Source organism: Lethenteron reissneri, chromosome 51, assembly GCF_015708825.2.
Source record: "Lethenteron reissneri isolate LAM-NWPU_2019-01 chromosome 51, ASM1570882v1, whole genome shotgun sequence".
In the NCBI taxonomy this organism is placed as follows: domain Eukaryota; kingdom Metazoa; phylum Chordata; class Hyperoartia; order Petromyzontiformes; family Petromyzontidae; genus Lethenteron; species Lethenteron reissneri.
In genome coordinates this window covers 7,978,461-8,002,116 of record NC_083829.1, presented here as the reverse complement: position 1 = coordinate 8,002,116, position 23,656 = coordinate 7,978,461, and the positions used below count along the sequence as shown (strand labels likewise).

Genomic DNA, 23,656 nt, shown 5'->3' with positions numbered 1-23,656 from the left:
TGGGTCGCTCACGCCGCCGTTCGCCGGCCGGGCGGCTGCAGCCCTGAGGCCTCACGGCTGATATCGCCGTCGGTGACGTCAGCGCTGACAGAGGCAACTCCCAACCTGGTGGGGGAGGGGTGTGGATCTAAACCGTGGAGCGATGCGACCGTGGCCAAGCGTCGGTGTTTTCAAAAGCGGGTGGGTCACGTCTTGAAGACGCAGAGGCGCAGCCCTGCAATGGCTCGCTCACGCCGCCGCTGGTGACGGAATGGGCCTCCCACTGGGCGGATCTCTGGAAGGTGCTTTGGCCTAATCTTCCACGGTCTTAGCACCAGGACCGAGCTTCTTTCTCACACCCCCCACAGATGAATAAATCGGGAGTTTCGTCATTTATTTTGTAACCAGGTGAGAACTCACAATCCCGGTCACGAGGGTGGATAGAACGCGTACCACCTTGCAGTTATTTCACAGCGGCGTGCGCCATAGAGATGTGGATTGTTCACCGCTGGGCTTGAGGCTGCCAGCCGTGACGATTTTGATCAGGGGTGGGGAACGTCCTGGCCCTGCCAAGGCAACCGCAGGCGGGACTCGAAATGCAATAAATCTAGGAGCAAACCTGTACAAGCAGTTGCGAGTAGCAGCAACATCATCAACACCAGCTAACATCACACGCCTCGCCAAAGAGAAGCAGTTACAGCCATCGCAGTAGGGGCGAGTTAATTAAATGTTTGAGCAAATATAACGGGCTAATTTTTAAGTTGATAATTTTGTATGGCCCGCGAATGATGTTATAAATATCCAAATGGCCCTTCGCAGAAAAAAGGGTTCCCCACTCCTGATTTTAATAAACACTTCTCCCCACCCCGCCCCCCATGGAACGTGACGGGAGGGAACACGAGGCTTGGGAGGGAGTGACTCATTGTTCCCCCGATCGGCCTCGGGTTTCACGCGGGAGCCAGGGTTGCGATTTCCGCATGGAAAATGCGGAAGGAGGGTTCAAATTTTCCCGCATTTTTGCTAAAGTCAACCGCAAACGGTGGAAAGACTACTCCTATGACCGCGCGCTTTTAACAACACGTTAATGCGTTCTATTGGAAAGGATACATCATGTACATGTGCTCGTAATCACGGCTCCGCATTTGAATAAAGTATGTGGTTCTTGTGCGGAAATGCGGAAATCATATATTCATTCCAATCAGTAACTCAAAGCCCTACGTGATGCTGGGCCTTGCATGTATCCTTTCCAATAGAACGCATTAACGTGTTGTTAAAAGCGCGCGGTCATAGGAGTAGTCTTTCCACCGTTTGCGGTTGACTTTAGCAAAAATGCGGGAAAATTTGAACCCTCCTTCCGCATTTTCCATGCGGAAATCGCAACCCTGGCGGGAGCCGCCAAAACAGTGGCGGATCAGGGGACATAAGAAATGGGCGTTAATACAACCCTACAACCACCGGTAAAAACAGATTGAATTTGTCAAATTAATAAATTGGTGACATTTCGTATCGGGCCGCAGGGCGACGTTGACCACCCTTCCACACACGGGAGTCCTCCACCAGCAGCAGGGGCGATGCTCCTGCTGCTGTAGTCGTCCCAAACGAGTCATCCGCGGAGCAATTTTTCACACGTTGACCGCGACGCCCGTACACGGTGTCAGACTTCATCTCGAACAGCATCACGGCGATCCGAAACGTCCGCCGCTGTGAAGGAGACGGCGCGCAGCGTCTCGCGTGGTTGACGCGCACCCGCGGTAATTACCGGGGCAGCCTGCCAGATTACGACCACGCAGCCCAGCAACAAGCGGTGAACAAAGTAGGGCCCTGGTTAAATTAAAGAGCTTGAAATTTCAACACTACCCCTACCCTCCTCCCACCTCGGCAGGTGTCCATGTCCACTGTCTGGGTCAGACCTGCGAGTCAAGACGCGCACACGGACGGGACAAAGCTCGCGATAAAATTTGTACAAGGTTTATTTCGTTTTTTTTAATTCGCTATAAATTAGTACAACCTGCGAATACAAACAAAAACAAGAAAAATAATAATACAGTAACAATAATGAAAAATTAAACCCCAACGAACCCTCTCGGTGCAGAGCGGGAGACATCAAATCGCCCACGCGACGTCAGAAACGGCAGCATGCCCAGCTGCACCGACATCACAACTCAGACCGATGGGGGGGGGGGGGGGAGGATTTGGGTATTGCAAGGGGGGGATCCCCCCCCCCCAAGAGGTTGGCTGGGGGACTGGGGGGGAGGGGCATTTTACAAATTTTGGGGGTCTGACAGACTCCACATGATAGGGGGCTGTGATGATGCCGCAGATGTTAGTAGAAGCAGGGCAGCATCTACTGCGATGAGGAGCTGTAGCCAAGGCGATGGGCAGCTGTAGCCGAGAGGGTAGCACAGAAAGTGGGTTTAACTGTGTGGAGGAGCTGTAGTCAAGGGGATCGCACGCATGGTGGCTTCATTTAACACACAAATGAAGCCAGCAGTCTGTCCACTGAGAGGTTAAATTGGGGGCGGGGGATGGGAGGGGACTACTGGTGCAGTGTTTCTGAAACCACCAGGACTGTCTTGGCCAAACCAGGTTATTTGGTGGCCCGAGATCAATAGCCCTCCACCCTTGTAGAGCCCCCTACGTGTGTGGACTGTTTGACTCCGCTCAGTGGTTGTATCTGGCTTGAGGGTCAGGATCCGGTTGTAGGTGGCGAGGAGGGTCGGTGGGCTCCCAAGGACAAGTTATACCTTTTTTCCCACTGGCACATCCGATCAGAGCCAGCACTGGTCCCCCTCGTGGTACGGGTAGGTTTTTCCACTGGCCAATTGCCAAGCCAAGCCAGACCCAAACCATTAAAAACTTTGCCCAGGGACAGGGCGAATGACTCGTTCGCTGCGTGCAACGTCAGCGGTTAGCGCCTCCATCTTGCGCCGTCCCGAACCGTGCCGGGCTTGGCTCAGCAAGGCCCCGGCGCGGCTCAAGTTGTGCAGTGGAAAAGCGGTAGCAGGGACGAGAGGCAGGAGGGAGGGGGGTCTCGAGGTGGTGCCATGCTTCTCTCCCCCGAGAACCTTATCTTTGCACCGTGCCGCGCTCACTCGCGCGCAACAGAGACAAGGTGGGCGAGGAAACTCTCGCTTACGCACGCGCTGGGAGCAGTGGCGCGCGTGCCGCACGGGCGCAAGGTCAGGAGGGCGCGCGTGTAAGAGTGCGGTCGCCAGTCGGTAATGCTGACGCGAGCGTCGATGCATTCCGATGTGGGTTTGTGACGGCGCGCGCTGCGCGCACGTGCCGGCATGAGTGCGCAAGTCGGGTGTGCGTGTGGCAAGAGAGTTCGGGTGTGTGTGCCGTGCGTCGGGGTCTTTGACACAACTCCGGCAGGTGTGGCCATAGGTGTGTTTGTGCGTTCCAACAGGTGTGTATGTGTGTGCTGGCGTCTTCACACACTGGAGTGGGCGTGAATGCGTGTTTCGGCATGTGTGCTTACACGCGAGTGGGGGTGGTGTGTGCGTGCATTCCCTGTGTCACTCAGGACATGTCGTGGAAGTCTTTGAGCAGCGTGAGTCTCCTCTTCTCCGCGATGTTCATCTGGTTCTCAAGGTCCTGATGACAAACGAACACAATCACAATCGCCCTCATCATTAACACCGTTAGCATCAACATCCTGCATCAGCTGACTGCCGTGGTGTTAATGGCAGTTGAAACAATGGGGCAGGTTTCTGAAATCCCTCCCCACTGCGTCCGCTGTCCATCCAGCAGTGTGCAACCGCAGTTAGTCGACCGGGAGGTCGCGCATGGGTGCACCCACCTCTTTTGGGCCGTGTGGCCAGCCTGGAAGAGTAGGCCATATGCCCTCTTATGCTAGCAGTGGCGTGAACGAGCCGTTGCAGGGTTGCACCTTTACCTTCATCATCATCATTAATGTGTATGACCCAACCAACTAGAAAGTGCCTGGTGTCAGGGCGCGGAAGCTAAGCAGCGTTGAGCCTAGATATACCGTCTGGATGGGCGACCACCACGGATAGCAGCTGATTATAATATTATAATATAGCTACACGGCAGGCAGCAGTAGTCCCGTACTTGTACGCTACCACGCCAATGCTCCACGCCTTCGCCAAAAACGAACATTGACCCGCCTGGTGAAGTAACGTCAAACAATGTCCACGGCCCACACGGAGTGGCGGGAAGGCCCTTATCCAGCAGTGGAGTGACACAAGGGCACTGCGTGTAAAAGCGCTCACCCCGCGATCGTAGCTGTCTGCTCGCTCCACCTTCCAGGACAGGTTCTCAATCTCGGCTTCGAGCTGTGCCTGTTGGTACTCGAACTGCATACAGGCGGACGGACACACACATGCAAACGGTTCATACATGTAAGACACAAAGGACACATACACTGCCTCACACAGTTACATCAGTCACACACACAGTTACAGAAAGACCCCCTGTAAAATGTACATACTGATAAGGCAAGATCTGTAAGAGCACCTACGAAGGCAGGCGTGGCAAACAAGCACACGGTGTAGTTGACATCATGCCCGCTGCCTGTATGTATGTTGATGTAGCTAACCGTGCTATCCGCCGGTGTGGGGGAGGGACAAAAACTAAACACAAGAAGCAGTTCTAAAGAAATGAGGTTTCAATCTAGATGATGATTTAAAAGTGCATAGCTTCAGTGGCTTCCTAATATCGGAAGGAAGAGCGTTCCAGACGGCCGCAGAAACGAATCTGAAAGCAGTGTGATGCAGTGACCCGCCTTTGTCTCCCCAGCGTCCACGTTTTTTTTTCATACACAGCAGCAGCAGGGACTCATTAAAGTTCGAGTCGAACGTGGAGAGGGCCCAGATTCGGTTCAGATTATCGCTCACGGCCGAGTATCGAACATCGGTCGCCAGGTTTGGGGCGCAGTGTAGTGCCAACCACAGCGCCCCACCGCTTGGCACAGACCATCACTCCCTCTGTCAAACGGACGCACACTCGTACGTTGGTGGAAGCCAACGCGCGCGCGTGTGGCAGGAGCGCGACCGGGTGGACGGTGCTGCAAGCGCCTATTGGGTGTGCGAGGAGGGGAGGACGATGTTGTCACTCACAAGTCGTTTGCGTGGCCCGGCCTCCATGTAGTACGCGTAAGGGTAGGTATACTGCAGTGTGTACCGGCACTGCATACACACACACACGGGCACATGGGGGCTCGTGAACAACACAGGAATGCACAAACACAAAGACGGGTGAAAGGGCAGTGGGGGGTGAGAGCTGGTGTGGTGGCGGGGGTGGGGCAGAAAGGTGCAGGTGAGATGAGGGTCAGTAGTGGTGTGAGGGTGCAGGTGAGCGTGTGGATGAGGAGCATTGGCAGGTGGGCGAGAGTGAAGGTTGTGGACGAGTTGAGATGACGAGTGGGTGAGAAGGTGGGGGCGGATAGTGAGGGTGCAGGGGAGGAGGGTTGGCGAGTGGGTGAGCAGGCCGGTTGGATGGTGAGGGTGCAGGTGAGGCTAAGGAACCGGGTGTGGATAAGAACGAGGTTTGGCAGGTGGGTGAGCAGGTGAGTGTGATGGCGAGGGTGAGGGTCAGGTTGGTGAGTGAGCGAGTGGGTGAGCAGTGCCCACCTTGGCGAGCAGGCGGGCTGCATTCTGGAGGTATTGCCAGTCGATCCACGTGCCCAGGTTGTTCATCACGCGCTCCGTTATTTTCTCCTGGATACGCGTGTACGTCTGGGCCTCCAGCTGCAGGCTCTTATTGTGGTTCTCCCACTGAGTGGACAAATAAAAACACAAAGATCCCCCCCGTATGGCCTTAACAGTCTGCTGGGACAAGTGCTGTTAGCGAGAACCTATGAAGTCAGGCACGGCACACTAAGGGGTGGGTGGCCAGCACTACGCCAGACTGCCTTTGTCTCCCCAGTGGCAGTGTTTACACATCGCACCAGGTACTCGTAGAGGCAGAGTAGACCTAGGGGAGGGCCCGGGACCGGTTCAGATAATTGTCACTGGCGTCAGCCGTGAGTGGGAATCGAACTCGGGTGGCCAGGTTCGTAGCGCAGCGTGCGCTAACCGCTACGCTACCGTTTTCCAGAGATCTCGGTGAACCTCTGCTGCCCTCTGACCTAACCGCCACCCTCCGACGGCGACGCCCACCACCGATCGACCTCCAAAACCGCGCTCCATCTCCCACCGGTGGAGTAACCCGTGCCCCCTCTCGCTCCGCCCCCCCCTCACCCTCTCGAAGTAGAAGAGGTACTTCTTGAGGGCCTCGCGCGCCTGCGCCTGCTGGCTCTGGTTCACGATGTCGGGGTTCTCCTTGTAGCGGCTGCACTCGTAGTACTCGCTGCCGTGCGTCTTCCAGTCGCCCAGGCACATCCAGCAGAAGTCTGCGCGCACAGCGGATGGCGGGCGAGTCAGCGGCGGCGACACTTACGATCCGCCAACCCGCCGCCCTCCACGGTGCTGGATTAGAACAAGAGAGATTTCCCGCTGCTCGAATGAGCTTTGAGGTTACTCACCTCCTGCTTACCGCCCTGTTTAATGCCAGTGCTGGCATTAAATGCCAGTGCTTCATAGCCCATCGAATTTCTCCAGAATAATTAAACATTCAGAGTCTGAATTTCCCCTGACAGAGGGATGATGGGTCCAGTCGACTCCCAACCAGCATTTTAACTCGCCACCTTCCGATTGCGAGCCGCTCGCTCTACAGCCGAGCCATGCGGCCGTGCTGGTTTACGGGCGTGCGGAGCCACCAGCACCCAGCTGATGATGGTGGTGGTGGTGATGATGATGATGGTGGTGATGATGATGGTGGTGGTGGTGGTGATGATGGTGGTGGTGATGATGATGGTGGTGGTAGAGACACGTCGACCCACTGGGTAATGCGCAAGAGCCGTGCACCACTCACCGTGCTTGCACTTGGAGCATTGCTGTGGTTCCGCGTGGAGGCGGCCAGTTGAGACACACGGAAGAGGAGGGGGGGGGGGGACAGGGCGGAGCGGGTGGAGGGAAGGGAGCAGAACAGCTCGTTAGGAGACATTAACTCAATTAGTGCTTCCATCGCGAGGTGCTGAGGTTACCGAAGCACATTTAGCTCGAGCGTCGTTACCCTTAAAACCGCGCGGTCGTGCCAAGGCCGCCGTCAAGACGTCGCTCACCATGTGGTTACAGCCTCCGTTCTTCTCAATGCAGATATTGCACTTGGGACACTGTGGGGCACAGCAACACAGAGTGAGAACACACAAAGCAGCAAACACAATGCACGCAGAGGCAACGGTGAAGTCTCACGCACCGGCACAACAACACACGCACAGCACTGAGAACCGCACGATCACGATCAGCACCAATGGTCTTACCACATTGGGCACCACACCGAGTGCGACATACTGATCACTGCGCCGCGCGCCACGCGCTTAGCACCGACCCCACTTAGCGCCACTGGGCACGGTACCTGGCACCACAATGGGCACCGCACTCACATCCTTGGTGTGCGCGCTGATGTAGTTGGCAGTCTCCGAGTCATCGGCACACTTGGTGAGCCACCGGCGGATCGTGTTGCAGTCCGTGGGAGCGTGGTACATATGCCGGCACTTAAAGCTACACACCGGCACAGCAGACACACACACACACGAGTTGCACACGGGCACTGCAGAGTTGAAAACACACGCACATACAAAGACAGAGACGTGTAAAGTTAGACACAAAAAAGACACGCAGATACACACACATGCAGCTATCACACATGCAGGTACTCACACATGCAGCTACTCACACACGCAGCTGTCACACACGCAGCTACTCACACATGCAGCTATCATACATGCAGATACACACACATGCAGGTACTCACACATGCAGCTACTCACACACGCAGCTACTCACACACGCAGCTACTCACACACGCAGCTACTCACACACGCAGCTACTCACACACGCAGCTACTCACACACGCAGCTACTCACACACGCAGCTATCACACACATACACACGCAGGACGAATTCACCAGGTGCACTACTTCGTCTCCCCAGTGGCTACGGTGGTTCTGACCACATCACCCCCTTAGCCCCAACAGTCTGCAAAAGGCTTCATATGGAGTATCCCTGTCTCATCAATGAACCTCGTCTTTGTGTGCATGTGTGTGTGTGTGTAAGTGGAACCGGTCGTGGGCCTCCCCTAGGTCGACTCAGACTTAAATGAGTACCAGGTGTGGTTTGTAAACATCGCCACTGGGGAGACAAAGGCGACGGGCGTGGCGCTGGCAACCCACCCCCACGTGTGCTGTGCCGGCCTTCATAGGTGCTCGCTCACAGCACTTGTCCCAAATGTCTGTTGAGACTATACAGGGGATCTTCGTCTTTGTCTTGTGCGGGTGCGCGTGTGTGAAAGTATGTGTGCGTGTAGGTGTGCGTATGTGTAGGTGTGCGTGTGTGTAGGTGTGCGTGTGTGTAGGTGTGTATGTGTGGTGTGTATGTGCAGGTGCGTATCTGCAGGTGCGTATGTGCAGGTGTGTATGTGCAGGTGCGTGTGTGCAGGCGTGTGTGTGTGGGTGTGTATGTGCGGGTGTGTATGTGTAGGTGTGTGTGTGCAGGTGTGTGTGTGTGGGTGGGTGTGTGTGTGCGGATGCGTATGTCGGGTGCTTATGTGCAGGTGTGTATGTGTCGGTGCGTGTGTCACCAGAACGCGTGGCTGCAGCGGCTGCACTGCACGCGTCTCGCCTTGGGCTCCCCGACTTGGATGACCACGGGGCAGTCGGGCCCCGGGCACATCTGCAGCTGGTAGTGCGACTGCACAGCAGCACGCACACCGCACGCCATGCGCGCCAATTCATAACGCAGTTCATAACGCACGACGCGTAGCCCTGTGCGACACGCGTGGCTGTCACGTGGGACTGATTGGATCTGTTCGTATGATGAGTGGACATGACGATGACGTGGTAGTGTTTCTGTAGTGGTGGTGGTTATGGTGGTGGTATTGTTGCGATTGTAGTTGTAGTGACGGCATTGTAGAGGTAATGACAACAGTGGCGTTGCTGCAATAGTGGCAACGCTGGTGGTGGTAGTGTGGCGATGGCGGTTGTGGCGGTAATGAAGATGAAGACGGTGTCGCTGCGGTAGTGGTGGTGTGGTTACGACTATGGTGGCGGTATTGACGATGACGGCGGTGGTTTTGCTGTGGTGGTGGTGATGGTGGCGGTCGTAGGTGGTGATGTGTGTGGCTGCACACCTCGATGTAGTCGCGGAAGAGGAACCTGCGGTATCTGTCGCGCAGCTCCCCCTCGCCCAGCATGGGGAAGACAAAGTCCTCTGGGGCACGCACGTGGCAATCACGGGCCATGCAGGAGATACCTACACACTCACACACATACACACACGCACGTGGCAATCATGGGCCATGCAGGAGATACCTACACACTCACACACACATGTGGGTGTTAGCACACAGACACCCCCCACCAAGACGCCTACTGTCGGGGCCAGTGCTGTTCGCGGGCACTTATGTAAGTATGCTGAACTTCTTTCGCACTGATAATAGTTTTTTTACCCTTCTATCTGGCAACAAAACTGACACCTTTATTACAAGGAGTCATGTTTGCATAGACCACAATACCTGCAGTCATAATGCAAACAAAAAACATAACTCTGATAATGTAGGCACTGTATTGTGGTCTATGCAAACATGACTCCTTGTAATAAAGGTGTCAGTTTTGTTGCCAGATAGAAGGGTAAAAAACCAATTATCATATTTTTTACTGGCAAATGAGGTTCCAATGGTGTAAATTTTTTCGCACTGTTCGTAGCCAAGCGTGGTGATCGGGGATGGGGACCCTGCTAAAGGCCGCAACGGTGGACAAGGGGGTGCGGGGGGGTGGCCAGGACCACGCCCGACTGCCTTTGTCGCCCCGGTGCTGATGTTTACACACCGCGCCAAATACAGGTTTTAAGGCCGAGTCAACTCGAGGGAAGCCCAGGACCGGTCTAATTGTTCACCACCGATGCTGGCCTTGAGCAGGATTCGAAATTGGGTTTCACCGGGTTTGTAGCGCAGTGTGCCTACCACTCTACTACCGCTCCCCACATACACAGACATATGCACATGCAGACATATCCAAATGTACATAAACATTTCGATTTAAAGCCATAGTGACTGCAGGGATTCATCTTCTTGGTTCTTTCAGTAAAGTCACGTAGAAGGGAAATAATAAAAATAGTAAAAATAAAACATAAAATAATTCTCACTATATTAATTTATTATGTTTTATTTTTATTATTTTATTATTTCCCTTCTACGTGACTTTACCGAAAGAACCAAGAAGGTACATAAACATGTAGGTTTTCTCAGCCAACACCATGATTCAGATGATTATTGGGTTAGGCCACGTAATGATCTGGGCTAAAAAAAATGTGAGACCCTCCACCACCCGACACAACCAAACAGACTGTCACGCGGGAGGGGCGTACAAGCGTTTAACAACGCGCCCATTACCACTGCGTCAGCTCGTTAACCGTGGGCGAGTTGCAGAACACTTCTCACAAACCAAATTTCTCAGCAATTAGCTACGATGCTTCGTTGGAAACTACGCCAAGCATCATCAGGATCAAAGAAGTCAGAATAAAAATCCAGGAAGTCAGGGAGATTTTCCACTCCAGGTGTTTTATGCAACTGGTCAGTGGACCGTCCCACCCTTGGATACCGCACTTCACACGGCGTCAAGCTCAGTCCGCCCCACTCCCTTGTCCGCCCCACTCCCTTGTCCGCCCCACTTCCTTGTCCGCCCGCCCGTCCAGCCACCCGCCCCGGACTCACCGACGCCCACGCCGTCTCGCACCAGCACACGGCAGTGTTCCTCCCAGCATGCCTTGCAGTACGCGTGCTGGCAGGCGAGGCTGATCAGGGTCTCGCGCCGCGTCGGCTGCAGGCAGACGCCGCAATGCTGGCCCTGCGTGCCGCTCGGCTGGAGGAGGCGCGGGGGGGAAACGCGTCACACGAGGCCATCGTCGCACGCAGACGCACACCGAGCCCTCGACTACCCCGTGACAATTGTTTTTTTACCCTTCCATCTGGCAACAAAACTGACACCCTTTTTACAAGGAGTCATGTTTGCATAGACCACAATACCTGCAGTCATAACGCAAACAAAAATAACTCTGATAATGTATGCACTGTCCTTGAAGTTGATTGGTCCACACCCGAGACAGCTTTCCTTAGAGCCTAGTCTCACATGGGTTGGACCAGATCACGCCAAAAGGAGCAATAGGTGCCAGGCGCAAAAGGTGTCAGTTTTGTTGCCAGATGGAAGGGTAAAAAAACAATTACCCCGTGACACTTCAAGTAAAAACTTTTTATTTACCAGGTCAAGCCCACTGGGCTACGAGCTCTTTTTTGAAGAGATAACCTGGCCACACTTGATAGCTCTTCGAAGTGGCTGATCACCATGTGGAAATATATAGTTCGAGCCCAATCATATTAAAGTATGGTTATAAATCTGGAGGGAAAACCCGGAGAATAATCCACGTGACCGCGGGGAAAATGCGTTAACTCCAAACATCAGGGAAGGGATTGAACCCACGTACTACTGCACAGCCACAACGGCACCCCAATTATACGCGATATAAACCCACATCGGATTATGTGGCGGCTACGAATGCGAGTACCAGCCAGTTGTAGTACATCTGCCGCTTGGTGCAAAGGTTCACAGTCGGCCACCCCGGTTAATACTGTGGTATGGATTAGCCATGCAGGCATGAACCGTCCGCTTGACTCAGTGGATGTTAAAGATCACGTGACATCATTCATAAGGAATAGGTCATTGTGTTGGCGTAATGGTTCAATAATTGCTAAATAATAAAAATTACACTGCAAATTACTCCACTAGGATAACAGCAACATTGCTGCCTTGTGGAAGACTGAATCCGTCTGTGAAGAACAGCGCTCTCATCATGGTCCTCTACAATAACAACGGAGCGAACACCAAATGCACTGAACTATTATTATTCTCTGCATTACGAAGACACAATTTTTTTTTCCCCTGTACACATGCCAAGGCAAAAGTTGGGGACGCGTCTTGCTCTCCGGAACACCTTACAATCCAGAGAACGCGGTAATATTCGTTGTACTGCACCGCAGCAGCAGCGACCCTGCGGAGAGGCGAGTGAAGGAGAGACTCACGGCCTTGGTCTGTCCAGGCAGGACCTTGGCCTCGATGAATTGCTGGCGTGGGTTTGTCCTGTGCCTACCGATACACAACACAGCACAAGTGGCGTCACACACACGGCACCGACACAACACATGCTACGTCGCGCACACACACCACCAACAAAACACACGCGTCGCACGAGTGCCACACACGTGGCACATGCGTGAAAAGCACGGCAGCACACATGCGGCACATGGGCAGCACCCACACAACACATGCGCCACGCCACACACGCGTTCCACACAGAAATGGTTTCTGACGCTGGTACCTAACCAGCATTGCTTCCACTGGCCGTGAAAATGTCTCTACCGCCCCCACATTTCACGAGCCCCCCCACTCAACCAAGAATGGGTGGCTCCCTCGAAAAAAATTCCAAAACCACCCCTGCCTCCACCCCCCGCCCCTCGTTTGAACGCGGGAGCGAAACATCAGACATCACGCCGAACAACACGCGGCACAACCTGAACACCCGACGGAGAGCTGAGCCTCTCCTACCCCTTCGACGACAATCCACCCCCCAACCCCCTCTGCCCCCCCCCCCGCTGTGCACGCGGTAAGCTGAGCCCCCCACAGGCCGGCAAACACTGCACGGCTCTGGCTAAACTTAGCCGCGATGCGGACCGGCGGCCGTGACGACGACACCTGCGATATCGCCACGCAACTCAATCCGTCCCTGGGAAGAGACGCGGCGGCGCTCCAGTGTGGATCGTTGCACGACGCTCGCTCCAAATAATCCTGGAGGCCGGGCGGCAAGGTTGACTCCATTATCATCTGGCGCGGGCCAATGACGTGTGTTTTTTGTCTATGCTTTGCACAACTATCGGGCCCAGTTTCCTTCTGACATCACGTTTCCCGAAGACGAAGCGACGCGCAACGGTCGTTGCGTGCGATGGCGCGGGTCAGCGCATGGACCCACCTCTCCATCATGTCGTGCAAGCGCCATTGGCATGCCACCAGCACCAGCTTGGCAACATCTGGCTGAACCTGGCGGGCGAGATGACACGGCAGCATAAACATAAACACAGGCACATGCCTGGGTAACTCGGGCAACCAGAGTTAGTGTCTCTCACTCCATGACCCCGTGTCCCCTCTCAGACCTACTGTCTGCTCTATACACCCGTCTGCTCTCTGAACCCCTCTGACCCACGTGACTGTTTCTGACATGCTCCACAGCCCGATGCCTCCTTGTATCATCCCGTCATAGTGCTACCACCTATTTCAAGGAGAAAGTAGCCCAACGAACCTCAAAGTAAGTCACTAGATGTCACTATTCGCTTTGACAACCATTTAGCCGCTAGGTAAACCCAAAAACTCACTAGATCTGGTGACAATATTGCCGAGTTGCCCACACTGCCCCGTGACCCTCTCTGTGACCCTGCCCGTGACCCTGCCCGTGACCCTGCCCGTGACCCTGCCCGTGACCCTGCCCGTGACCCTGCCAGTGACCCTGCCCGTGAGCCTGCCCGTGACCCTGCCCGTGACCCTGCCCGTGAGTCTGCCCGTGACCCCGTGACCCTGCCCGTGACCCTGCCCGTGACCCTGCCCGTGACCCTGCCCGTGACCCTGCCCGTGACCCTGCCCGTGACCCTGCCCGTGACCTCACCTTTAGGGTGGCGGCCGCCTTGCCCTGCAGGTCGGAGAGGAGGCGCTCTGCCTCGCGGTGCGAGAGGCACGAGAACTCGTACTCCTCGGGGTCAAAGGTCGCGTCGTCCACGTCGTCCACATCCCCGTCCACCCCCTCGTAGTAGTCACGGATGTCGCCCTGCGCATGCAAAGGTAAAGACAAAGATCTCCCGTGTATCCACCTCCCCACACAGACTGTCGAGGCAAGTGCTGTTAGCGAGCACCTATTAAGCCCGAGTGGGGGGTGTGACCAGTACCGCACACGGCAGCCTTTGTCTAAACCCAGTGCTGATGTTTAAGCACCACACCAGGTGCTCATTAGGAAGTGCGAGCGGACGAGTACATACACAAGAGAGTGAGTGAGCGAGGGAGGGAATGGGTGAGTGTATGTACGTATGTAGAACGTCTTTTGCACCGTACATAGCCAACCGTGCAAATCGGAGGTGCTGGGGAAGGACAACAAACTAAACACGAAAAGCAGTTCTAAAGAAAACATTTTCCCATCGAGATTTATAAGTGCAGAGCTCCAGTGGATTCCTTATATAGGAAGGGCGTTCCAGACAGCCGCAGAAGCGCATCTTAAAGCGTGCGATGCAGTGACCGTCTTTGTCCGATGGTTTGTAAAAAGTCCCTGCGAGGATGACTGGAGTTTACGCGATGATTTATGCTCCTTGAAGAGAGGGCAAGAGGGCGAGAGAGAAGGCGAGTGGGAGGGCGAGTGGGAGGGCGAGTGAGTGGGCGAGTGAGAGGGCGAGAGGGAGGGCGAGTGAGAGGGCGAGAGAGGGGGCGAGTGGGAGGGTGAGTGAGTGGGTGAGTGAGAGGGCGAGTGAGGGGTGAGTGAGAGGGCGAGAGACGGGGCGAGTGGGAGAGTGAGAGGGCGAGTGAGAAGGCGAGTGGGAGGGCGAGTGAGTGGGTGAGTGAGAGGGTGAGTGAGAGGGCGAGAGAGGGGGCGAGTGGGAGGGTGAGTGAGAGGGCGATAGAGGGGGCGAGTGAGAGGGCGAGTGAGAGGGCGAGAGGGAGGGTGAGTGAGAGGGCGAGAGAGGGGGCGAGTGGGAGGGCGAGTGAGAGGGCGAGAGAGGGGGCGAGTGGGAGGGCGAGTGAGGGGGGAGTGAGAGGGCGAGAGAGGGGGCGAGTGGGAGGGCGAGGGAGAGGGCGAGTGGAGGGCGAGTGAGAGGGCGAGTGAGAGGGCGAGTGAGAGGGCGAGTGAGAGGGCGAGTGAGAGGGCGAGTGAGAGGGCGAGAGAGGGGGCGAGTGAGAGGGCGAGTGAGAGGGCGAGAGAGGGGGCGAGTGAGAGGGCGAGTGAGAGGGCGAGTGAGGGGTGAGTGAGAGGGCGAGAAAGGGGGCGAGTGAGGGGGCGAGTGGGAGGGCGAGTGAGAGGGCGAGTGAGAGGGCGAGTGAGGTGGCGAGAGAGGGGGCGAGTGGGAGGGCGAGTGGGAGGGCGAGTGAGAGGGCGAGTGAGAGGGCGAGTGAGAGGGCGAGTGAGAGGGCGAGTGAGAGGGCGAGTGAGAGGGCGAGTGAGAGGGCGAGTGAGAGGGCGAGTGAGAGGGCGAGTGAGTGGGCGAGTGAGTGGGCGAGTGAGTGGGCGAGTCAGGGAGCAGGGAGGCAAGTTACCTGCTCGTACTCATCCTCCCCGTAGCCATCTGCATCCTCCTCCTCGCTCAGGTCCGAGCCCTGACTGTTCATGGCGCCGCAAGGCGGCTCGCTCACCTCGCTCACTGGCTCCGCGCACACCTACCGCACAGCGCAGCCAGCGTCATTCACAACATCATTAACATCATCAACATCAACACCACCACAATGACGGATGCTTGGAAAGCCAAATAGGAGTTCACAAGAAGTCACAAACAGCTCGTAAAATTCTAGATTTGAAGCTTTCGTGACTGCAAGGATTCATATTCTTAGGTTTTTTCGGTAAAGTCACGTAGGTAAAAAATTAAAATTAATAAAAGTAAAGTAAAAATAAAATAAAAATCACGACGTTTCGGAGGCAACACAAGCTCGTAAAATATTCGACGCAGAACATCACTGGCTTTGGCGAAGCTTATCGGCCACAACCCTACACTTACATCCGCGCACAAACCACGGCAGACGTGGATACCTGACGATGCACAAATGGAAAATGTTTCATCCGGTGCCTTGAAATATGGCGTCTAACGCCTCCTGTATTATTGCCGGGAAGGGTAAAGCGTGTTGTTATTTTTTAAAACATTTGATGCCGGCAAAAAGGGGTCCCCCTAGATACAACTACTCAACCCGAGCTTTTGATGCTTTGAACTTAGCATTGTCTTTCTGCTGTTCACCTTTTGGCATTCCCTGGTTTAACACTGGTGAGTGTAAGCCATAAAGAAGGCTATCTCTGGGTGTAGACCAATCATTTTCAAAGACAATGCTCACATTATTATCCAAGCACGTGTGCTTTGTGTCGTTAATGCAGACACGTATGCCTTGCAATATTTGATGGTTGAACATCTTCGCAACTGATGTATTATTTTCGGAAAGGGTAATGCCGATTGTTTTTCTCACCAAATTTAAATGTCTCCAGTGTGCGACTGTGGTCACCCAGAACACACCATGGAACAATATAATAACTCGCTGTCCGATTCACAAACACAAAGTAGGCATCGTCACGGCGACACACTCATGACGCAATTATCACTTCTATTATCAAATCAAAGTAAAATCATAAATGTTGCTCTACAACAACATCAGCCAAACAAGACGATCATAATCATTGTCTTCATTACCGTCACAACAGTTAACATCATTACAATACCATCATCATCACCATTGTCAAATCAACATTATCATCATTAACATTAACATCACTGCGTCAATAACATACGTATCAACACCATCACCATCATCATTATATCAGTCCCATCATTATTATCATCAAATTAACAACACGCTCATAGTCAACACCATCATCACGTTACCTTAGTCAGATCATACTATCAACGGCATTGCAACATCAGAATTATTATAATCATAACCACGACAAAAAAAGTGAACCACTGTGAAAATCAGTCAACCGCACAACCACTGAAACCAATTCCTGGCTATTTAATCCGCCCGGGAGACACGAGCAATGTGCAATAATATCACATCATTCTCAATGTGATCATCAACACCATGAGCAGATGAACACATCGACATCTTCATCAACACCACCACGACCACCATAACAATAATAACAGCTTCATCAAAACCAGGCCGGGCAGGCCCAGCCCGTGGCAATTTCAACTCCCGTAACCTCAGAAAAAAATATATATATTCAAAAGCAAAATTCCAAAATAAGCCTGCACGAGTAGGCAATCTCTTCTGCACATGCGGGGCTATTCGACCGTTCATCACAGTTAACAACCCGAGGTCGGATTTATCTCATCCTGCCCACAAAACTACCGACCGACAACACGTCCCATCGTCGGTCGGTCGCGGCGTTCACCGCAGCTCGGCGTTGAACTAGCGGCGGCACCTCTCTCGCCCGTGAAGATGTAAACACGAGTAGGGTGGTGGTGGTGCCGTGCAGAGTGGCCTGTCGGGAAGCATGTGTTTTTTATTTTGCCTTATAAATCTGCCTCTCAGCCGGCTAAATTTAGACCCTCCGGCACTGAGTCACTGCGGTGGAATGTGCTGTAGCAACGACGAGGGCTACAACAACACAGATCTTCTTGCGTACGCCTCGAAGGGGATGCAAAGTTGTGTTCACGTTCGTAGCACGCTGCCGTGGTGCGAGGGTCAACAGCGTACACTGCACTTGAAATCGAGAGGTTGCCGCCGGTTTGATTCCATCTCCCGGCGCGGCAGTTGTAGCAAGTGGAAAAAAGTTTATCAGCGGTATAAATGCACACAGCACAGTTAGCAGAGCAGCAGGTCACGTGTGGCGGGGTAAAACGTGGTTGTACCCACACAGCGTGGAAGAGTACAGGAGGTCAAACACGCTCCAGAGGACCTCCCTAAAGCAGAGCTCCATCTCGTGGATGCCCTTCTGACAGCAGCGGCGTCACTGAGCAATTGCAGGGCTGCAGCTTTGAACCATTTCGATTATTTTTTCTATAATTATTTATTTTTATTATTTATTTTTTACCTACGTGACTTTACCGAAAAAACCTAAGAGTTTGAACCACCATTTCATTAATTTTTAGATGCATTTGAAAATGAAAACTTTAATAAGTTGGGCAAACTCAATGCTGACTTTGTACCAAGTGAAAACCCTAAACTCTGGGCTGTCGGTAGCGATAGACCTCAACGGAACGCAGTCAGATCGATTGACGATCCAGTATGGATCCAGCACACTCACCGACTCTGTCCAGTAACTCACTAGCGGCCAGTCATCTCCTCATCACTCTTCTACTGCTACTACAATGATAAATTTCCCCGTGAACTGACACTCAACAACCCACTCCACTCATCCACCAACCCTCTCGCTCACTGGTAAACTCGCTTACAAGCAGACAGTCCCTTCCTTGTTACTCTTTGATTGCTGCTACCATTGTTATCGTTCCCATTAACTGACACTCACCTACCTAATCACCCACCAACTTAACTCGGTCCTCACTCACACATTTGGTGGTCAGTCGCCTCGTTATCACTTTTCTTCTAATCCTTACGACTACTACCACGGTTACCGTTCTGACATACTAACACATTCCTGCGGAGGGAGCTGGTAGGAACGTTGGGTTGCTCGGTCAATGGCCAGGGTCAACGGCGGCGTGGTGTATTCCGCAAATATGCCCGACTGTGAGGGCGGGCACAAGCCGGCGTGAGTAGGTTAAACGTTGAGTTTTATAAGGGCACCAAGGGGTGACCCGCCCCTCCCCACCCAGCCCCACCCCTCCCACCCCCCACCCAGCCCCACCCCACCCTCCCCACCCAGCCCCTCTCTCCCCACCCAGCCCCTCCCTGCACGACGGACGGACACATTAATCCCCTGTTGGCTGGTGGAACCAGTGGGTTCCTACCAGTATAACTCACCCATGTTGAGGACTCTGTCTACCGGGCTGTTTCATCTCACACTCTTCAACCAACACACTTCAGGATCGCAACAAGACGCTCACCCACTCACTCACCCACCCACTCACTCACCCACTCACCCACTCACTCACCCACTCACTCACCCATCCACTCACCCACCCACTCACCCACTCACTCACCCACTCACTCACCCATCCACTCACCCACTCACTCACCCACTCACTCACCCATCCACTCACCCACCCACCACACTGCAGGCCACAAACACTTCCCCCGTTCCGCTTCTCCACTCTCACCGCTCCACAGTATAATTCCCTCCCATCTTCTGTTTTCCCCAAGCGCTCACAATAACCTTGCTCAAGTCAATAAACGCGCTAACGCTCATCTTTTACATCTTTCATCGTGCTGTTTGTTGCTTGCTGCCTGGGACCATTGGGCCTGTGCTCAGCAACTGCGATTTAAAAACCGCGAATCACGTCTGCGCCGTGTTTACTCCGGTGCCGCTGTAAACATTCAAGGGGGGCAGCCCGTTCTTTTTTTTACGATGTTTGCTGCTCGCTGTTGGGAGGGCTCTCGGCTAGCCAGTTCGTCTGCCTCTCTCTCCTCCACTCTCCACCCCCCAAAGTCTCACTTCCATCACCTCGCACCCAGCGAGCACCTCGACTCTCTTGCCACTCTCCCCGCAAAGACAAAGATCCCCCAGTGTAGCCTTAACAGACTTTTAGGGCAAGTGTGGTGAGCGAGCACCGATGATAGGCCGGTATGGCACATGATGGGGTGGGTGGTCAGCACCACGCACGGTCACCTTCGTCTCTGCAGTGTTGATGTTTACACAATGAACCAGGTACTCATTTAAGTCTGAGTCAACCTATGAGAGACCCAGGACTGGCTCAGAGAATCTTCAATGGTGTTTGGTGGCCATGAGCGGGAATCGAATTCTGGTTGCCAGGTTTGTAGCGCAGCGCTACCGCTCCTCACTCTCCCCCCCCCTCCGTCACACACCACCGCCCACAGCACCAAGCACTGACATTTGGTATTCACACCAATCTTACCGCACGAAAGCAATCACAAAAGCCGATGTTTCACAGACAAGTGCCGTCTACCAGTAGTGCGCGATGTTGCTAATGTGGCTTCTACCCACTGTAAGTGGATATACGGTGTTTTTTTATGAAAGATTTTGCTGTTTTCCTGTTTTTTTCTTTGTTCATGTTTTTGTTTGTTGCGGTTGCACCCGAGTCAAGAGCCGCACGGCTCACAGGGCTATACCTAATAAATGAAACTGAAAGTAACTTCAGAATTATTCAAAGCTCGGCAAATTTGGGCCAGTGAGGTCACCTCACACGTGCCTACTCTCCTTCAAATCACGTCACGAGAAATGTAACATCCACTGTGAAGCACACGGCGCGCACTATTTTTTAGTCGATACACCCGCAGTGTTAACCAGGGCGGACATCTGGGTTCGAACAGCAAACCTCTGCAATGAGCAGCAAACGGCACTACAGCTTGGCCACATCACTTAGCGTTGGTGTACGGTGTCTTTTCTTGGATTTTCTGTTTGCACTTAGTCACATATTCACTTTAAGATGTTTTTTGTTCATGTTTTTGTTTGTTGCGGTTGCACCCGATTCAAGAGCTGAATGGCTCACAGGGCTATACCTAATAAATGAACTTGAACTTGAACACAATCCCTGCCCACGATCACACGCCCAGCACCCAGCGAGCACCCCAAGCCACATTAGTGCCGCTTTTACCGTCTATAAATACTATTTAAGCAACTATACATGCCTGTCAGTCTACTGGGGGCAGCATCTGTAGAGTCATTCTCCGGTTAGAGTGCTTCGAGAAGAACTAAACCTGATAAGAAGCAAAATGCCAATGCAATGAAAGAATAATGCGTTTCTAACATTTGATATTACCCGCTATCACTTATGGATCAAAAATGTGAAAATGGTGACAAGGAAAATGGGAAAAAGCTGAAAAGTGTGAAAAGAAGCATGGGGAGATGTACGTTTGTAATTACAAAAACACGTGGATCAGGGATCAAAGGACAATGTTAGACACTGGAATGGACTTTTAAGAATGGCGATGATGATGGCCTGTAGTCCAGACCACAGGCCATCATCATCGCGGCTGGAGTAGGGTGGACCGCCACTTCGCAAGACCGTGAAAGATGCCGATGGCTTGGGGGAGGCCTTCATCCAGCAGTGGATATAGCACTGTTGACGACAGTGACATTGCCTTGACAGTACACTTGAGGTCAGGCTGCCCTACGACTGTGGGTGATGCGACACTCACCCCTCACCTGCCACCAGACACCATCGTCTATTAACAATGAGAATTTGGAATTGTATTATCAAAAATCACAGTGCCATGCGGTGAACAATTAAGTCTTCAGTGAGGTTTGAGGGGACCTAATCCGTCAATTTTTTTGCAGGCATTTTAACACCGATAACAAGAGTTTAAATGCAGCCGTCGGATATTCTCTTAATAAACCAGCTGAGTCATGACGCCTTAGACCTGTGTGGTGGCGAGGTTGGGATGTGCCCAGGTACGAGTAATTAAAATGCCCCATCCCCCGTTGTCCAATTTCACACCTCTCGTTATAGTAGCCTGGCACATGGGCCTCGTGCAGTTCCCATCGCCTTCAGTGGTTGAACAACAAAAACATTACCCACTCTTCACAGCCGCCTCAAGAGGGGCCCTGCCCCAACAGGGGGGCCTGCCCCAACAGGGGGGCCTGCCCCAACAGGGGGGCCTGCCCCAACAGGGGGGCCTGCCCCAACAGGGGGGCCTGCCCCAACAGGGGGGCCTGCCCCAACAGGGGGGCCTGCCCCAACTGGGGGGCCTGCCCCAACTGGGGGGCCTGCCCCAACTGGGGGGCCTGCCACTAGGCCACGGAAAATAATCCAACAGTGCTGGTTGTTGCTGGCAGCTTGGCGTTTGAATCCTCCAAGGGGCCAGTGCTCCGTAACCGCGATTTTGAAGAAGAAAACAAACTAATTTACGTGAGACCCAGACCGCGGGGACATGATGGGGCCCAACAATGTCGCACGAGGCCTCCGGTTCATTGTGAGAATCTTGTGGAAACCGAAGCAGGTGGCGGCGGCCTTCGTTCAAAGTCCTGGGCCATTGTGTTTGCCCGGCTGTGACGCGCCGGCAGTGAATGACGATGGCCAATTCGTGGTCGTCGCTCACACAAAGGGGGACCCAATCAAAGCCATCGGATTGTACCTCGCTCTGAAAATCAACGCAAGGGAACGCCGAGTTCTGTTCTCGACCGAGTGCCGTGTACCCGAATGAAATGTAATGTACACAAGAGTTGCCTTAATGCTCCCAATACAGCAAGTGGGAGCGAAACGTCGGAACACAGTCGAATTACACTCGGTACAAACACACCTGAGAAAACCTAAGCAGTCTGCCAACGACAAAACCACCACCATCACCCCATCGCCACCATCACCAACAACCGGTAAACCAACTCCTATAAAGAGACCGCCAAATGTGGAGGACGTAGATGTGTCCATCAACATCATCTATCCACTGCTGAATGGATTGAAGGCCTCCCTACGCCGGTATTATTTCTCGCGATCATCATCAGCCGTCTTGCTCAATCCACTGCCGAATGGATCAAATCCTCCCCCCCCACGACCCTAGTAACAATTCACCGCTCCGTCTCCTGCTTTCATATTTAATCCACAACCACCGCCTCATCATCCTCTACCTTGCGATCGGAGCACCACGTGCAAGATCTCAACTTCCACCAACGCATCGACCGTGAGGCCACAGTGACTCCCCCAACACCATCACCACCACCCCGTGCCCTCTCGGTTGTGATCTGTGGGAGCTCGCTGGCACGCGAGAGGCCCCACAGAGGGCCCACAGAGGCCCCACAGAGGGCCCACAAAGGCCCCACAAGCCCCACAGAGGGCCCACAAAGGCCCCACAAAGGCCCCACAGAGGCCCCACAGAGGCCCCACAGAGAGCCCACAGAGAGCCCACAGAGAGGCCCCACAAAGGCCCCACAGAGGCCCCACAGAGGGCCCACAGAGGCCCCACAGAGGGCCCACAAAGGGCCCACAAAGGCCCCACAGAGGGCCCACAGAGGGGCCACGATTCAACTCGGCCGCGGTGAGACGCGAGCCGAACGCATTCCGACGGGCGGGCCTAGTGCGTGAAAATGGGCGCCCGAGCCTCGCCCTCGCCTGGATTCTCCGCCGTCTCCGCGCACTCGAAGGCCGCACAACGCAACGGCTCCCCGGTGGGGGTTGCCGAGAGTGACGATGGTGGTGGTGGTGGTGATTGATGGTGATGATGATGGTGGTGGTGATGGTGATGTTAATTAAGGTGACGACGACGACGATGATTCTGAGTGTTACGACAGTGTTGTACAATGGTGGTAATGAAGAGTGACGGTGTTAATAATGATGATGTTTAATAGTCGTCGATGACGGTAATGATGATGGTATACATGGTGGTGATGGTATAAATGGTGGTGATGGTAATGATGATAATGATGATGGTAACGATGATGGTGATGATGATGGTGATGTTAACGATGGTGATGACGCACTCCACGGCAGGCGTGCGAAGAGGAGAAAGAGGCGAGCGGACGGTCTAAGAATCGCGGCTCGGGGTGACAGTGATGATGATGAAGGCGGTGGTGGTAACGACGATGATGTTAATGTTGTTGTTGGTGGTGATGATGATGGTGGTGGTGGTCTCACCTCGTTGCTCACACGGACGCGCTCCAGGGCAGGGGGCGAGCGGTCGCGCGCTGCGAGGAGACTGCTGAGTGGGAGGGGGCTCCGTGTTGATAGCGAAGCCTCCTCCCTCCTCCCCCTCTCCCCCCCTCCTCCCCCCTCTCCCCCCTCCTGCTGCTGCTCCCAACGTCACCTCCGGCGCGTGACTCACGCGAGA

The 23,656-nt window shown here is 53.9% G+C and overlaps 1 protein-coding gene across 2 annotated transcripts; it reads right to left on the bottom strand.

Annotated features, from left to right (window-relative positions):
* Positions 1 to 1,939: 1,939 nt before the first annotated feature.
* ARIH2 (ariadne RBR E3 ubiquitin protein ligase 2) lies at positions 1,940 to 23,620 on the bottom strand. 2 transcript variants are annotated; one of them, XM_061572752.1, is made up of 16 exons: positions 23,464 to 23,620; positions 15,377 to 15,496; positions 13,746 to 13,904; positions 13,059 to 13,126; positions 12,115 to 12,178; positions 10,753 to 10,900; positions 9,172 to 9,293; positions 8,623 to 8,732; positions 7,427 to 7,544; positions 7,106 to 7,156; positions 6,856 to 6,877; positions 6,183 to 6,334; positions 5,574 to 5,717; positions 5,061 to 5,129; positions 4,215 to 4,298; positions 1,941 to 3,576 (listed from the first exon to the last, which is right to left on the bottom strand). In XM_061572752.1, exons 2-16 carry the CDS (start codon positions 15,446 to 15,448, stop codon positions 3,502 to 3,504), a joined length of 1,458 nt encoding a protein of 485 aa, XP_061428736.1. In that variant the 5' UTR covers positions 15,449 to 15,496; positions 23,464 to 23,620; the 3' UTR covers positions 1,941 to 3,501. The 2 variants fall into 2 exon arrangements, with proteins under 2 accessions (XP_061428737.1, XP_061428736.1); XM_061572753.1 differs by lacking the exons at positions 12,115 to 12,178; positions 13,059 to 13,126; positions 13,746 to 13,904; positions 15,377 to 15,496; positions 23,464 to 23,620 and having other exon boundaries at positions 1,940 to 3,576; positions 9,172 to 9,352; positions 10,753 to 10,872.
* Between the last annotated feature and the right edge of the window lie 36 nt (positions 23,621 to 23,656).

Coding starts and splice junctions, on each gene's coding strand:
- ARIH2 (XM_061572752.1), bottom strand. CDS start 15,448: ATGAACAGTCAGGGCTCGGACCTGAGCGAGGAGGAGGATGCAGATGGC. Junction 8,733..9,171: donor TCTTCCGCGACTACATCGAG/GTGTGCAGCCAC, acceptor GCTGCTGTGCAG/TCGCACTACCAGCTGCAGAT. Junction 5,130..5,573: donor CAGCCCGCCTGCTCGCCAAG/GTGGGCACTGCT, acceptor GTGTGTATGCAG/TGCCGGTACACACTGCAGTA.